This window comes from Prosopis cineraria, unplaced genomic scaffold (genome assembly GCF_029017545.1).
Source record: "Prosopis cineraria cultivar Desert tree isolate PC_DT_omini unplaced genomic scaffold, ASM2901754v1 PC4, whole genome shotgun sequence".
In the NCBI taxonomy this organism is placed as follows: Eukaryota; Viridiplantae; Streptophyta; class Magnoliopsida; order Fabales; family Fabaceae; genus Prosopis; species Prosopis cineraria.
Genome location: NW_026555335.1, coordinates 29,089,815 through 29,107,151, shown reverse-complemented (window position 1 = coordinate 29,107,151; position 17,337 = coordinate 29,089,815). Strand labels below are relative to the sequence as shown.

General features: G+C 33.3%; 2 protein-coding genes across 2 annotated transcripts; both read left to right on the top strand.

The window, feature by feature from the left end:
- The first annotated feature begins 12,833 nt into the window (after positions 1–12,833).
- LOC129308933 (G-type lectin S-receptor-like serine/threonine-protein kinase LECRK1) lies at positions 12,834–13,924 on the top strand. Its single transcript, XM_054950294.1, has one exon. It carries the CDS (start codon positions 12,917–12,919, stop codon positions 13,922–13,924), a length of 1,008 nt encoding a protein of 335 aa, XP_054806269.1. The 5' UTR covers positions 12,834–12,916.
- Positions 13,925–13,974: 50 nt separating this feature from the next.
- LOC129308932 (G-type lectin S-receptor-like serine/threonine-protein kinase RLK1) lies at positions 13,975–15,467 on the top strand. The gene is made up of 2 exons (XM_054950293.1): positions 13,975–14,031; positions 14,151–15,467. Exons 1-2 carry the CDS (start codon positions 13,975–13,977, stop codon positions 15,294–15,296), a joined length of 1,203 nt encoding a protein of 400 aa, XP_054806268.1. The 3' UTR covers positions 15,297–15,467.
- The last annotated feature ends 1,870 nt before the right edge of the window (positions 15,468–17,337 follow it).

Below are 17,337 nucleotides of genomic sequence, written 5' to 3'. Positions count from 1 at the left end.
CGTGGCTCGTGGTCCGTGCGCCGCAGCATGTGTCACAGAAAGACATGTTTCCTCACTGTACCGTGCACCACGGCGCACGTGTCCATGACAGTAATGCTGTCATGACAGCTTTTCTGGATGAACTTCGAACGCGCATCATTTTCACATACAATGTCCAATTAGTGATTCAAGTGCCCACGTGAAGCTTATTCAATAAGCTAACTAATGGTACAAGTTTCATTATGACCCGACACCGTATGAGAATTTTAGACACTCAAATGTAAAAGTTAGTTTTTCAAAGAAATTTTCAATCATCCAAGTACCCAAAACTCATAACTTATACCATTAACCCATTGTGAGGCTTGAACCAAGTTCAATAGACCAAAATACACTTGAGTAACCAATCAAACACGCAAAAACATACCAAACACAAAATTCGGCCACTCAATGGCCATTTTGCCCAATATGGCCAAAATGCACAATTAGCACTACTAGCACTATTTGGCCTCTATTGCCACATAATACATTACCAATACATTATCACCACTTAGATAAAACATTCCTTGTACTTGTATTAGTATTTTAGCCCATCACCATAAAAATTATCACATATTCACCTCACATATCATATTGGGCTAAAATACAAAATAACATAGTATGAAACAAGTGCAACCAATCAAAATGATATGCATTCCTAGTTGGCAACATATAATATCATATAACAAGTTTATGTACACTACTCAAACTAAAATCGGGCTTTACAAAGAGTGTAGCAGATATGCTAGCCCCTGCCCGATTCTCTCTCTGGCTCAGTCTCATTAGTAGCACCTGTAAAATGATAATCCACGAGGTGAGATAAAAATATCAGTAACTAAGATAATCTACATTATTGATTAATAAGCCAAGTTATAAACAAGTATTAAAATGAGTAACTTAATCACATTATATAATATCACCACAAATTTACATGCATGATCCCTAACCGTCTGATCCTCCAATACTCTCGATTGAATCAGTAGGCTATTTCACAGAACCAAACCACATGTATGGTCCCCAAGCTCATCATCCATGGTAGGAATACTCGGCCAAAGTGTCCTAAACCACTTCCGAACTACTGTTTCCCCCTATTACAAGTAATTGGGGTGTCGTTACTCCAACACCGCATCCTACGGATGCTAAGGAGTATAATCTCCAACTCTGCACCCGTTTGGGTACTAAGAAGAGTAAGTCTCCAACACCGCACCCATTTTCGGGCACTAAGGAGCGTAAATGCTGCACTTGGCGTCCCGAGGTGCTAGCAATGTCATACGGACTTAAATCTTCACTATCTCCACTAGGGTGACCTCCCACCCTCTAATATGCCACATTTCACTACATATCTCCACTTGACCATGCATAACAACTTTTCAAGCAAGTATAACAAAATCTTTCCATTAACTTCAAAAATATAGAATTTTATAAAACCAATACTCCACTTTTTCTAAAATAGTTAACCTTTAAAGAATTCATGCATATATACTCAACAAATCATAGAAAAGCACTTGAGAATAACTTATACAAGGTAATAAACAATACAAATTATCTAGTTACCTCAACCCTTTTGTTACTAAAAGGGTTACCCCTGATACTAATTCTCTTGTGTCAAGGTAAGTTTTTCCACACCACAATCTACATCAACAAGTACTATATGTTAATTTTCAATTAACACAAGCACCATTAACTAATAATAACCTCCCAATTCTCCCACTTCTCACTCAAATTCTCAACAAATAGACTTGTCAAGATTAGAATTTGTTCACTTCATCCCTTCAAGTCTCCTTCTAACTCTATCACAACATAAAACTCCATATCTTAACTTATCACACTTCAACACCTTATGATCAAGATAAAGCTTGATCCAACTCCCACTAAACAATAAAGTAGCTTCATATTACCACATATCCAAGATCAATAAACCTAAATTAAACATTTAGAGTCAATAGAAGCCTTTAAAACATTGACTCATGGCTTAATCCCATCAGACCAAATTCTCACTCTTCCAAATCCTATGGAAAATGAGATGAAAAGGTAGAGGAAAAGGGTAGGAATCTTACCTAAGAGTTTGAAGGCTCAAATGATCTTCAAAATCCTTCCAAATTGATGTCCTAGCAGTGCCCAAAGTTGCCTCCTTCGTGCTCTAGGTTTTCCACCCTAAAATTTGAGTTTTTCTGTTGATTCCTGAAAATATAAGTTGCCTAATGTGCCGTGCGCTGCAGCCCACGCCATGCAAGCCATGGCTTACGGCGCAACAAGCAACAACTTGATTTTGCTCCCCCTGATGCTTCCCGACTTGATCTGACTTTCATCCTATCTCAATTTAGATCCAAATATGACCCAAAAATCCAATTAGCCACCCAAAAATATAATTAAATAAATTAATCATATTTTTAACTAATTTATCCCTTAATTAATTCATTTTTCCAGATTTAAAGTTTTAGGATGTTACAGGAAAGACTTTATGTAGTAATTAAGAGCTTCAAATCCTCTTAAGTTCTTCATAATGTCATGCCCTAGTAGAGCTCCAAGCTTCCCTATTCGTTTTGTCTTTTTAACTCATCTTATTTTCCTTTTGATTTGAGTCTTATTTTTGTAGAATTAGAGTACCTTAATCACAGCAGATGGCATAGAGAGGGGCTCCTTCTCACTGTGTAATACATTGCAGCTTGTGCAGCTCATGCTATAGTGTATGGCATAGCATGAGGACCCTTGAATTTTGTCCTTGTAATGTCATAGAGAGGGGCTCCTTCTCACTGTGTAATACACCGCAGCTTATGTGGCTCATGCTGTAATGTATGGCACAATATGAGGACCCTTGATTTTCTCCTTGTAATGTTCACCTTGACATTACCAGGACAACACTCTTATATGCTGTTGCGATAACTAGGATTAGATAAAATTCCAAGAAAAGATTATCACAACTCAAAGGTTTTAAAAGATAATTAATTAAAATAATGGGATCTCAAGAAACCTTTTAAAAATATTGTTTAAACTCAAACCATAATTAAAAATTAATTAAATATGGTAATAAAAGCATGAAAATCAAAATAGCAATTGAAACAAGTTGAAGCAAATTTGGAAATTCTCTAAATTTTAGCCAATCCGCCATGACGTAAGCCGCACCCATTGTAGCGGATGGCATAGAGGGACAAGTCCCTCGAAGGCCACTTACACCACGATGTTACTAGTATGCGCCGCGAGCGATGCACACCTACTGTCATGACAATATATTGTTGTCATGACAGCTCTCTAAATTTTTAGAGGTGCCATTTAGCCATTTGACGTTTGATTTAGGCAGTTCAAGGGTCCACATGAACCTCTTTAAGCCCTCTAACTAATGACACCGGTCTCACACTCAAACAATCATCTATTTAAAAGATAGACACCAAAAATGGTTTATTTTCACCTTAAAACATACATAAAGATGTTCAACTCACAATGCCAAATGCCATTAGCTCCAGAGACACATTGACCGCCTCAAATAGATTACACACAACATGAAAATTCATTCATATCACCTAAATAAACAATCACACTCAAAATGATTACCAAACTCCCACTTGACAATAACACAAAGGGGTGGATTAAATTTAACACACATCTTAATTTGGTCCTTTTGACATATAAATAACTTCAAATATATCATTTATAATTGTAACTTGGCCCAACATATATACTTAATCCAAAACATCAACTTTGAACCAAGATATGCACACTCATTACAAAATTCATCCAAGTAATATCCTAAAATAATGTCATGTTCTTAAGTTGGCATTATATATTAATAATATTCATTACAATACCCTAAAAGAGGAAAGAAAAGAGTTATACAACTACGCTCTTCACTCTTTAGACGTCCATTCCTTCCCCTTACCCATACTAGAGTCTTCACTTATATAATATAGCCACAGGGTGAGATAAACATCTCAGTAACAGAATAATTTACTATTATTAATTAACATGCACAACCATACGAGAGTAAAGCTTTTAAATACCATAATATACTTTTAACATAGTTCAAGATAATTTTTTGTTTTCACTGTAACATATTTAACAATTCCTTTTTATAAACACAAGTCATTTACCATTAGCATGATCATACTACCATCCAAGCCTTCATATCACCCCGATTGAAACTATAGGCTCTTAGACCAAATGTACATTTATAATGGTCTGAGCTCACCTTCAGTGGTAGGATTACTCGGCCAAAGGTGTCCTATCCTACTTTTGAACTATGGTCTCCCTCTATCGCACACGAATCTAAGTGTCGTTACTCCAACATCACATCATTAATGCAAAAAAGCATCACTCTCTAATGTCGTGTCCCACATGGATACTAAGAAAAAAATCTCTAACACCATACCTCACTAGATACTAAGGAGATACATGTCATATAGATTTTTACTACTCTTTCCTACGGGTGAACTCCCACCCCCTAATATAATCATGATCACACTTATCATATGTAACACATATACATTTCACATTTCTTAACCAATCCATATAAAACTTTCATCATGTCAATTATTGAAATTCGTTTAACATGCACAAAAAAATCACATTTCCCAATATGCAAGGTTATCAAATCTCAAGTTCAAATCAATATATATACTCACAAATAGTTAAGCAATATAATCAAATAGTATAAATTATTTTGTTACTTCAACCCTTTATCACACAAAAGGGTTACCGTGGCTCAACATTAGCTCCACACATTCTATATGTATAATATACTTGAGCAACACTCAATCTATATAATCAAGTGAAAATCGTCAATTATCACTTTAGATAACCCCAAATTCATTAGGTTCTAAGTACCTATAATATCCAAATTCTTTTTCTATCAATATCAACCATTCTCAAACACTTTAACCATCTTATTAAATATCCTAATACACCAAAATCACTAACCAATACCCCACATTATCTTAAAATCTTCAAATTATACCTAGGGCTTGTCCAAAACCTCAACAAAAATTCTCAATCACCATAAAACTCATAAACTTAAGGTTAGAGGCTTGATTTAATTCCTCAAAACCTTAAATAAATCAATAAGTTTGGTCTAAACCCAAGGGAACTAAAATCAAAGCCCCCATTGCCCTATCAGTCTAGATTTTTGCATAATGAGGGAGAGGGAGAAGAAAAGAAAGCTTACCCAATGTATATGAAGCTTGCAAGGCCTCCAAAATCACATTGAAAGAAAGCCCTAGCAGCCACAAGCTCTTCTCCATCGCCGCTCTCGAGTTCACCCTTTCCTCTCTCCTAATTTTTAGTTTGGTTTGCAATCTGGCAAGTGCAAATTTTACATATGCACTGCGGTGCATTGACATGCCTGCCGTAGCGCATGGCATAGAAAGTCCCACTAAAATTTAAACTCCCTTTCGTGCCATAGCCTACTCAAATATCGACCTAGCTCTCTTCTAAGGCTATCCAAGAATCCAAAAACCACATTAGTTTCCCATAAACCTCATTAATTAATAATTTACCCAAATTGACTAAATTACCCTTGGAAACACTAAAAATTCCTAATTATGAAACTTAAGATGTTACACTCCTCCCCTTTGAAGCTTGATTGCCTTAATTTTAATTCGTACTTGATCCTCAAGTTGTAACTACATGCCAATAAAGCTTCTTAGCCCTCTCTTGCCATCCTCTAACTCCATTTAACTTAATTAAACTTGATTATCTCGCTAATTTACTAAGGATTAAAATTTGAGATTTTCCAACTCTCCCCCTTTTTAAAAATTTTGTCCTCAAAATTCAAATAAGTTAAAAAGGCCAATAAAATCACACCTTGCTGAAACAAGTAAGGGTATTATTGTTTCATCTTCTCCTTGGTTTCCCACATAGCATTACTAGGAGTCATACTATAACATCTTAAGTCTTCAATCTAGGGATTCTAAAGGATTTTAAGGGTAGAATGGTAATTTTTGAGTGGAATTGTTGATTAATGATGCTTAAGGGAGACTAATATAGTGTTTGGATTATTAGGCAACCTTAGAAGAAGGCTAAGTCAAAATTCAAAAGGGCCATGGCACAAAGGAAAATTTAAATTATGGTGGGGCTCTCTATGCCATGCACCAAGATAGAGTGTCAATGTGCCGCGGCGCACGTGCAAAATTAACACTTATCAGTTCATGAAAACATACCTAAAATCAGAAGTGAGATAAGAGAAATCAATGGGAGCGATAGAGGAAGAGCTTGTAACTGCTAAGGCTCGACATTGAGAGATATTTAGAGGCACTTAGAGCTTAAACCATCATTGGGTAAGTTTCATACTCCCTCTCCTTCTCTTTTGATGTGAAACTTCAAACTTTTAGGGCAATGGGGGTTATGATTTTGGTTCCTTTAGTTGTTGATCAAACCCATTTACTTATTTTAGGTCTTGGAGAGTTAAAATCAAGTCTCTAATGCTAGGTTTATGGGTTTGGTTTGGATTTAGAATTTTTGTTAAAAGTTTGGACGAACCATAGGTATAGTTTGAGAGTTTTTGGATAATGTGGATAGTTGGATGATAACTTTGGTATATTTGAAAACAAAATAGGATTGTTAGAGTGTTTTAGAATGGTTGATGTTGTTAAGTAAGAAATTTAAGAGTTATAGGTACTTGGAACCTAGTGAATTCGAGGTTTATTCAGAGTTATAATTGATTATTATCGCTAAATTTTGTAGATTGAGTGTTGCTCAAGCCTTATTATGCGTATAGAAACATATGGAGCTAATGTTGAATCATAATAACCCTTTTGTGTGATAAAAGGTTGAGATAATGGAATAATTTACACTATTTAATTATATTGCTTAACTTTTTGTGAGTAGATATGTTAATTTATTACTTGAGATTTGATAACCTTGCATAATGCAAAATGTGATTTGTGCATGTAAAATGATTTGCAAATGATGATAATAGTGAAAATTTTATATGGATTGATGGAGGAATTTGATACGCATATGTGTTATATATAAGAAGTATGAGCATGATCATATTAAGGAATAGAAGTTCACCTGTAAGAAAGAGTAGTGAAAGTCCATATGGCATGTATCTCCTTAGTGCCTATTGGGACACGGTGTTGTAAATTTTCTCCTTAATTTCAAGTGGAATACGGCGTTAGAGATTGACGCTCCTTAGCATCAATGATATGGTGTTAGAGTAGTGATATCCTGATTTATGTGCAATAGGGGAAGACCATAGTCCAAAAGTGAGATAGGATACTTTTAGCCGAGTAATCCTACTATTGAAGGTGAGCTTTGGCAATTGTGAATGTGCACATGGTCCAAGAGCCTATGATTTTAATCGAGGTGATATGGAGGCTCGCATAGTAGAATGATCATGCTAGAGTAAAATTGAACATTGATTATGGAAATGGTTATGTTGTAATTTGCTAAAAATATGTTTTGGTACACAATAGCTTTACTCCCTTATGGTTGTGTATATTAATTAATAGAAGTAAATTATTCTATTATTAAGATGTTTATCTCAACCCATAGTTATATTTATAGGTGAAGGCTCTAGTAAAGGCAAGGGGAAGGAAGGGATGACTGAAGAGTGAAGAGCTTTGTTTGTATAGCTCTTCACTTTTCTATTTTTGATTTGTAATGAATATGCTATGTTGCAATGCCAACTTAGGATTTTTACATTATTTTGTTATCATTCATATGAAACTCTGTTTAATGTGTGCCTATCTCGGCCTAAAACTGTAACGCTTGTGGTTGAATAAGTGTGAATGGCTAAGATACTGATACAAGCGATTTAATGTGTTAGCTATGTATTGAAATGACCAAAATGAGATTTATGTTAAATTTTATCCATCCCTTTGTATTGTTGAGAATTCGATGTTTGGAGTCATTTCATGTATGAATGGTTATTTGTATGATATGATTGGCCATGTGTGTTGTGTGTGGTCCATTTGACTTAGTTAAAGTATTTTCAGAGCTAATGGCATTTAGTGGTGTGAATTGGACACCTTTGAATGTGTTTTAAGATGAAAATGAATCATTTAGATTTAGGTGCCATCTTTTTAATGATTAATATTTGAGTGTGAGACTAGTGCCATTAGTTAGAATGCTTAAAGAGCTTCATGTGGACACTTAAATCACTCGGATCAGACGTCAAATGGCGAAATGGCGAGCTTTGGAAGTTTAAAGTGCTATCATGACAGTAATTTACTATCATGATAGTAGGATCACACTGTAGTGCAATGCTTACTGAGGGACTCGTCCCTCTGTGTCATCTGTCACAGTGGGTGTGGCCTATACTGTGGTGGACGGTCTAGTTTCTAGAGAAATTCCAATCTTTTTCTACTTATTTTCAAGTGCTGATTGGTTTCCATGCTTCCATTATTGTGTATGACTTTTTAAACTATAGTTTGAGTTCAAAAAACTTTTCAAAAAAGGTTTTCTTGGAATCTCAATGTTTTATATAAATTACCCTTGGGTTGTGATAACTTTTACTTGGGATTTTAATTAAATTTGGTTATCACAACGGCGTGTGAAAGTGTTATCCTGATAATGTCAAGGCGAACATTACAGTTACCCTTCCACATAACCTTCGCTAGACGAATCTTCTTGTTTTTCATTGTTTCTCTTTCACATCCATAATTCTCTCTAGTTCATACCTATATGTCTGATTTTTCACATAATTTCACATCTTTGCACTAATGACATACGATGGGTCGGGTTGATACTTTTTTAATTGTGAAACATGAAAATGTCATGTACACTCGACATAAAGGACCAAAATGATACAAATTAAGCTTGAGGAACAAAATCCATAATTGAGGCAAACTAGAGAGACTAAAAATTTCATTGTCCCCTTCCCAGCCTATCAAAGCATTACTAATTTATTTACGGCTATTATTTCAAAAAATTAATTATATCAATTGTTACATACCAATTGATGTATTAAATTAAGAAAAAAAAATATATATTTAACCTTTATATTATATCATGACATATGATTTTTATAGATTATTTATTAAATCTATAAAAAATTCTTCATATTAATATTATTAATATATTAAAATTTAATTGTCTTGATTTAATTGGATAAAAGTATATATGTTTAAATATATAAAATTAAGTATCTAAATCTTCCTCTAAAGATAAATACAAATATTTTTCTGTGGAAAAAAAAAACACGTAGTGGCAAAAGTTTTGCATCCTTTATGGAAAATGGATAAGTTATCCCAAAATTTTGGGCATAAGTACTCGAGTCAACAAGTAAATATGGGTCCAATGAATTAAAAGTAAGGTAAAGGTGTATTTTTACCGTTGAAGTATTTTTTGAGGAGTATACAACACCCCAATATTTTTTTTGGAGCAGTTTTGTCCTTAAAATTATTAAAACGAAGCATTTTTGTCCTATTCGTGAAATTTTTTAATAGTCAATGTTTGAGGTCAACGTTAAAAATTTGATAAAAATGACAAAAATGTTTCTTTTAATAACTTTAAGAGCAAAATTACTCTAATAAAAATGTTAGAATGTTGGGTGTTCCTCAGAAAATACTTCAAGGAAAAAAATGCACCTTTACTTAAAATTAGAGCGAAAGAAAGATGTTGTAAGTTTCAAAGCTTTGTTATAGAGGGTTCTTCGTGGTCATCAAAGTGATGAGTACTATAGTATGTATCACTATGATAAGATTTAAATCATCTAAATTTTAATTTAAATAATTCAAATTTAAAGTATTATTATATATTTTTATTTTATATTTATTAAAAAAAAATTTAGAAAAATTATAAAATAATTTTTTATTTTTAATTTAGTCTAGATTTAATTTAAAGGGACCAATTTAACATTAAAATTTTTGTAATTGCTATATATTGACAATCCAAATGTACTCTACACATTTCAAATTAACACTCAATTAAATCTGAACTATGCAGAGTACATCTATAGTTAAATATAACAATTTATAAAAACTTTAATATTAAATGGACCCCCAAATTAAATCTAGATAACTATTAAAATTATTTTATAAATTTATAAATTTTTATTTTAATAAATAAAATAAAATAATACTTTAATCTTGATCATTTAAATTAAAATTTAAATGGTTCAAATTCATTGCTCGTCACATTTCAATCCTGTCATAGAAGTAAACTTCCAAATACCAATGCTTGAGCAGTCAATTCTATTTTAAATATTTCATAACTTTTTTTTCAATTGAGACTTTGAAAAAACAACATTTAACATTTGAAAAGTTGAAACAACAACTTTTTAAATGTTATAGTTGGTTTGGGTAATTTTTAAGTGGGCAAAATAAGTTTTTAAATGTGGGTTGAGATATGAGTAGATTAGAAAATTTTATTTTTAGATGGATTTCAAATTACATGAGAGTTGAGAGCAATATGAGAAGAATAAAATTTGTACTGACTTTTATAAATGAGCATGATATCATTATTATTCCAAATATTCATTTGCACAAAAGTTCAGGCATTTCACTTCTCTCCTCCTCTGGTTCTCTCATAATCTCTCATCCAAATTACATAATTTGAAATATTATATAAATTACATAATTTTTAATGTAATTTTTTTAGACAAAGTTGAGACACAAGTTCGCACAGAATTTGTACCTACATAATGTTTTACATAAACATAAAATTTAATATGTTCATACATTACATAATTTTTTCTAATATTAAATTTTATATTTTTTATTCTTATTATTTAACATATTAAATTTTATGTTATTTATTTATTTTTTTTTTACATTTTTTAAAAATTTCTAATATATTACATTTGTATCAAAAATTATAAATTATCATAAATCAATATCCTTTTAGTTATTGTATATTTAAAAATACATTTTAAAAACATAAATTATCATTAATCCAAATAACTTTCAGTTTATCAAACTAATTTTTGAAAGAATATATCCAAACACAGATTTCATTACAACAACAACAACAACAACAACAAGCCTTTATCCCACTACGTGGGGTCGGCTACATGGATTGCAAGACGCCATTGTGCTTTATCATTTATTAAGCTTTTAGAAATATTATTAATTAATAGATCACGTTCAACAACTTCCAAGAGTGTTCTCTTAGGCCTTCCTCTACCTCTCTTAATCGGACTCAAAGTTATATGTTCCACTCTTCTCACTGGTGCCTCCCTTGGTCTTCTTTGTACATGCCCAAACCATCTCAACCGATTTCTACCATTTTTTCCTCAATAGGTGCCACCCTTACTTTTTCACATATGTGCTCATTTCGAATTTTATTTTACGTGTATGTCCGCACATCCATCGTAACATTCTCATCTCTGCTACTCTAACTTCATGCTCTTGCTGTCCCGTTAGAGCCCAGCATTCACTACTATATAACATTGCCGGTCTGATAGCAGTACGATAAAACTTTCCTTTAAGTTTATTAGGCACCTTACGGTCACAAATAACTCCTTTAGCTTTTCTCCAATAAACCACCCAGCTTGTTTCATTATAATAACTAATTTTTGCTAAATAAATTTTCAGCAAATGACTTTTGCAACTAAAAACTAAACACACACAAAGTCACATTGTCAAAATATACATTCAGCCACTTCTATAAAAATACATTCAGAAAGTTCATTTCTCCTATTAAAATATATTCAAACAACTTTCAACATTTCAAAAGCTAGCTAACTTTTGGAACTTACATTTGGGTTTAGGTATTAAATGATGAAATAAATGTATACAGGCTTTTTATTACCATACTACCCCTTTCCCTCTCATGTTTCTCTCCTTCCCCTTTCTTTTTTTATCCATCTTTGTTCAACCTTTTCAAAGTTTATGAAAATATAGGCTGAAATGTTTCAGGGATGGAAGATCCCGGAAGAGAGATTATTATCTCCAACCAAACCATCTTTCAGACGATTTCCAATTGATCTGTCTATGGATAATACTTTTTTTTTAAACAAAAATTATATTAATAAGTATTCACGCAGTTTTTTTTATTCATATGTTGGTATTATTAGATTAGATTAAAAAATTAATCAATGCAATAAAATATTAAGCAACTCTCAAATTTGCCCTTGATATGCAGAAAACATTACTTCTTAACTTAATATTTAGCGTATCAAATTTTTATTTAACAAATCAAATTTAAGTTATTTAAAATTTCTATCATATTTTTAGAAACTTTCTAATTTATATATTGTATAACAAAAATTATAAATCATTATAAATTAATCTTCTTTTTGATAACTATACATTTAAGAGCACATTTTATTATATATAATTCAAACAATTTTTAGTTTATTAAGTTGATTTTTGAAGAATGTATTCAAATATAAATTTCATTACAATAACTGATTTTTGTTAAATTAAAACTTTTGTTAAATCAACTTTTGAAAAACTGATTTTTAGTTAACCGAAAACTAAACACGCTCTTACTATTAAGATTGGAAATATTGGATGATATTGATAAATACTGATTAATAGACACTCGTTTAATTGTCCTATAACACGCACGTAATATTAATATCGGAAATATTGGATGATGTTGGTAAATACTGATTAATAGACACTCGTTTAATTGTCCTATTTTTGTATTTGATTCGCAAATTTCTCATTCTGTTTCTTCCCATTTTTTATCTTTGTTCATTCTGCTTGGTGGGACCCCTACTCTACCCATTTTTAATTCATCTTTCTTTGCACGAATTTAATTTACGCGAAAATGGCGCAGTTTTTATTTCATAATTTTAATTTATCTTGACTATTCCAATCAGAAGCACCCGCGTCAACGTATGGAGCAAGTCAAGCCTTCACTATATCCTACAGTGACGTCAATATCTTGCTTTTTTATTTTTTTATTACCAACGAAGATCAATTTCCAGGAGGAACCAACCATTTTCATTTGTTTCTCTTCTGAGTTGTAATCCATCCATCTACTTTCGTCTCTGATTCCTTCTCGCAACTTGACCATAATGTATATTCACATGGCTTCCATGACTCTCTTCTTGTTTGCAGTGCTATTTGCAAACCAAGTTACAGCTCAACAAAATCATTCCACCGTCATAAGATTGGGCTCATCGATCTCTCCAAGAAACTCTACTTGGTGGGTGTCAGCCTCTGGTCTCTTTACCTTCGGCTTCTATCCAAAAGGTAACGGCTTTGCCGTTGGGATATGGCTTAAGGGCGAACCTCAAAACACCATCGTTTGGACAGCTAACCGTGATGATCCACCTGTGTCCTCTGATTCCATAATTAAATTAACCAAAGATGGTTTGGTGCTGCTTCGAAGCAAGAAAGATGATGTGAACCTCAATGCCCTGTTAGAGCTTGCAACTTCAGCATCTATGCTTGATTCTGGGAATTTCGTGCTTTACAATGGAAGTCATAGTGTTATCTGGCAAAGCTTTGATTTCCCTACCCACACCATATTAGGGGGTCAGAGTTTTTCCAATGATTTTAATCCTCTGGTCTCTGCTTTGTCCAATTCAGACCACTCAAGTGGATATTTCTCTCTCTCTCAGAGCGACGATGAACTCGGAAATCTTTTTGCCTACCCTCTGAATAGATCAACAGAAACAGACTCATCAGCGGATGCTTATGTTTACTGGTCCACACATCTTCCTAACGATTTCGCCTATTACCCAACACTTAGTTTTGAATGTTACAGGATTTTTGAAATGGGGGGTGGTGAGAATGTTTCTTCCATTTATGTTCTGGCCAATGGCACCTATCTTGGAAAGAGCACAACCTCAGTCTATCGAGCAACACTTGATGTAGATGGGAATTTTAGAACGTATGTCCACCAATTTGAGAACAACACTCGCCCAACAATACAAGTTATGTGGGAGGCTTTATCTGATCAATGTGAAGTAAATGGTTTTTGTGGCTTCAATAGTTATTGCTCCACCACAGAAACAGATCTGTATGTCAGTGTTATCCTGGGTTCAAGCAGTTCAAAGGTAGTAGTGACATGTTCTTAGACTGCAAACAGATCAACAATGATGTGTGTGAAACCAGTGCAGATCCAGAGATGCTCTACAACGTTAATTACACGCTAAAATTGGAATGGCGCACTAATCCATATTTGGTTATACCATTAGAACGTGAAGCTTGTGGAAAGTCTTGCCTGGAAGATTGTAATTGTGGGGCGGCGAGATATAAAAATGGCAGCTGTGAGAAATTTAATCTCCCGCTTCTATTTGGAAGACATGTTCAGAACTCTTCGAGCACTGCCATCTTCAAGACGCCTCCCCCCCCCCCTCATTTGAAAGGAAGCCAGGAATCCGCATTGATGACAAGAAAAGTCTTATTTTAACTCTACTCCTAACTTTAGGTTCCATTTCATTCATTTGCTTAGTGTTTGGGGCGTTTATTTTCTTCTTCTACAGGCGTCAAGTCTATTCATACACAAAGCTTTCTGAAAGTGCTAGCTTGAGGTTTACTGAGGATTGTACTTTACGAACATTTTCCTTTGATGAATTGGTGAACTCAACAGGAAACTTCAAAGAGGAGGTTGGCAGAGGATCTTTTGGAGTGGTTTATAAGGGTGCAATATGTGGATGTAACAGAAGCATTGCTGTGAAGAAACTAGATGTAGTTGTTGATGAAGGAGAGAGGGAATTTCAAGCTGAAATAACTGCAATTGCCCGAACTCATCATAGAAATCTTGTTCAGCTCATTGGTTATTGCATTGATGGTTCAAAAAAGCTTCTTGTATACCAATACATGAGCAACGGGTCATTAGCAGATTTTTTATTCAAAGCCGAGATGCGGTTGTCATGGAGACAGAGAGTCAAGATTGCATTGGATGTAGCAAGAGCCATTTTGTATCTCCATGAGGAGTGTGAAGTTTGTATTGTCCATTGCAACATTAAGCCCCAGAATATACTTATGGATGAAATGTGGACTGCAAAATTATCCGATTTTGGACTTGCAAGGCTAATAATGCCAGAACATTCAAGTTTTACTACTAGAAATGAGATAACAAGTGGTTACATGGCACCTGAATGGCAGAAAGATGCATCTACGACATCAGTAAAAGTTGACATCTATAGTTATGGTATGGTGCTGCTAGAGATCATCTGTTGCAGAAGGAATACAGATGTAAAGGCTTCCTCCACTGAGGAGATAATGCTTTCAAGTTGGGCATATAATTGCTTTGTGAGAGGGGAATTGAGTAAACTAGTAGTAGATGAAGATGTGGAATGGAACACAATGGAAAGAATGGTGAAGGTGGCATTGTGGTGTGTTCAGAAGGACCTATCTTTACGTCCTTCAATGAAGAATGTGATACTGATGTTGGAAGGGCTAAAACATATCCCAATTCCTCCATCGCCAACCCCTCTTGTTTGATCATCGTCAATAGTATATGGGGCTTTCTGCATGAGAATCAATACATGTATAATTATCCATTCTCATTCCAGTTTGTATTTACCTATCTATATATCCTGGCTATGTCTGCAATTGCATTTTTATTTTCCTTGTATATCCACTACCACGAATGCATATGTTAATTTCCTTATACATCTATGATATCATAGACTAATAATAAATAGGGAAAATACAATAATAGGTCCTTGTATTTTGATTGTGTTTTGTGTTTAATCCCTATAGTTTTATTTTGTTGTTTCTTGTCCCTTCAATTTGATCAACTTGCAACAATAATCCCTATAATTTTAAAATTTTAAAAATATAAATAAAGACCATGAGATGGGATTAACGAATGTAATTAACCCCTTTGCTAACTAGGTATGATTAAAAATAAAAAGTAAATAGAAAATTGAAAAAGATTTCATTTATATTTGGCTTTAATAGAATGTGAAAGATGAATGTGAGATTAAGCAAATATCAACAAAGGGGTTAACTATAACAACCCAGGTATTTTAAGTAAAAATTAAATATATAATAATGTATATTGATTGTAAATATATTAATTCTTAAGACAAATATGACAAGAAGGAACGCTGGTGTAGTGGTGGCTGTGCAAGTATCCTCCTAATAGGTCTCAAGTTTGAATTTGGTGGAAGCCAAAGGGAGAATTATATTTGCCTTTCTATGATGTGAAATTACCAAACTACCCTTCTTCCAAATATGATATATTTTCCTCTTGTTCTTCAATTTTTCTAGAGACCCGAGAGAGAGAGAGAGAGAGAGAGAGAGAGAGAGAGAGAGAGAGAGAGAGAGAGCTCTGATCTAGCCATTGTTGGATTCTTCTACTGCACCTTCTCCTCCCTTTCCGCTCATAACCTTCGCTGGCGTGTTTGTCGTAGCTCCGTCCAACATTAATCCAGCAACTGGTGGCTTTTGTTTTCTTTCTTCTACTCTATTCCAACTTGTTGAGACTCTTTATGCTTCGCTGCTAGTGTGATTGTATGGATGAGTGCGCAACCTTCTCTTCCCCCCTTTGTTCATGCGTGTTGGTTTAACTGAGGATGTGTGGAAGATGAGTACCTTGATAAGAATTGGGGAAAAAAATCATTGAGTTTTGGAATTTAATAGAAAAGTGAATGACACCCTAATTAATTTATCAATAAAAGTCTTTCATTGAAATCATTATATTTTTATGTATACTGTTCTTATTAACAAATATGATATATATTTGTAATTTTGTTAATTAAATTTATCTATTTTTTTAGAAATTATAGAATAATGTTAAGGGATAATTAAATTACTATTTGTGTTAGTATTTTTCTTAAGAGATATACTTTTAAGGTTGATGAAGGTAATTTTTTTTAATTATTTAATTCTTGAAATTTTTGGCCACTCAACAAATGCAAAAATGGACATTATTTATAAAATTTTATTATGACAAGCATTAAATTGAAGCTTAAGATAATTCATGAGAGTTTAGTATTGAGAATGAAAACCATATTTCAGAAACGACTATTTTCTCGCATGTTTGAAAAGTAATTTTAAGAAAACTTTAAGCAGAACACTATCGCTAATAACAGTTTTGTTAGCCCTTAGTGAGCCTTGGTTAATGAATAGCTAGTTTGATTTTCATGAGCTCTATTCTTATGTCTGTTATTCATTAGTCTCATACCTGCATTTGTTTTCATGGCTTTAAGCCATGTTTAGTTAGCATTACCCTCATGGACTGTGTGTCTATATTTGTTTCATAGCTTATGCTACATTTGGTTACTTACCCTCATGGACTGTGTGTTCATGTTTGTTTTTATGGCATAAGCCATGTTTGGTTATTTTACTCTCGTAGACTGTATGTCCACATTTTTTACTTGTTCTTCAAAGTCCTTAAAATATTAACTTTTAATTTATTTGTGAAAACACACTTCATTAATTTTATTTAATAAAGGATATTATTTTTATTTATTTACTTAATCTATTTTATTTTACAAGAGCAAAGCGTTAAGGCTGTTTTGTCATTGTAAATTTA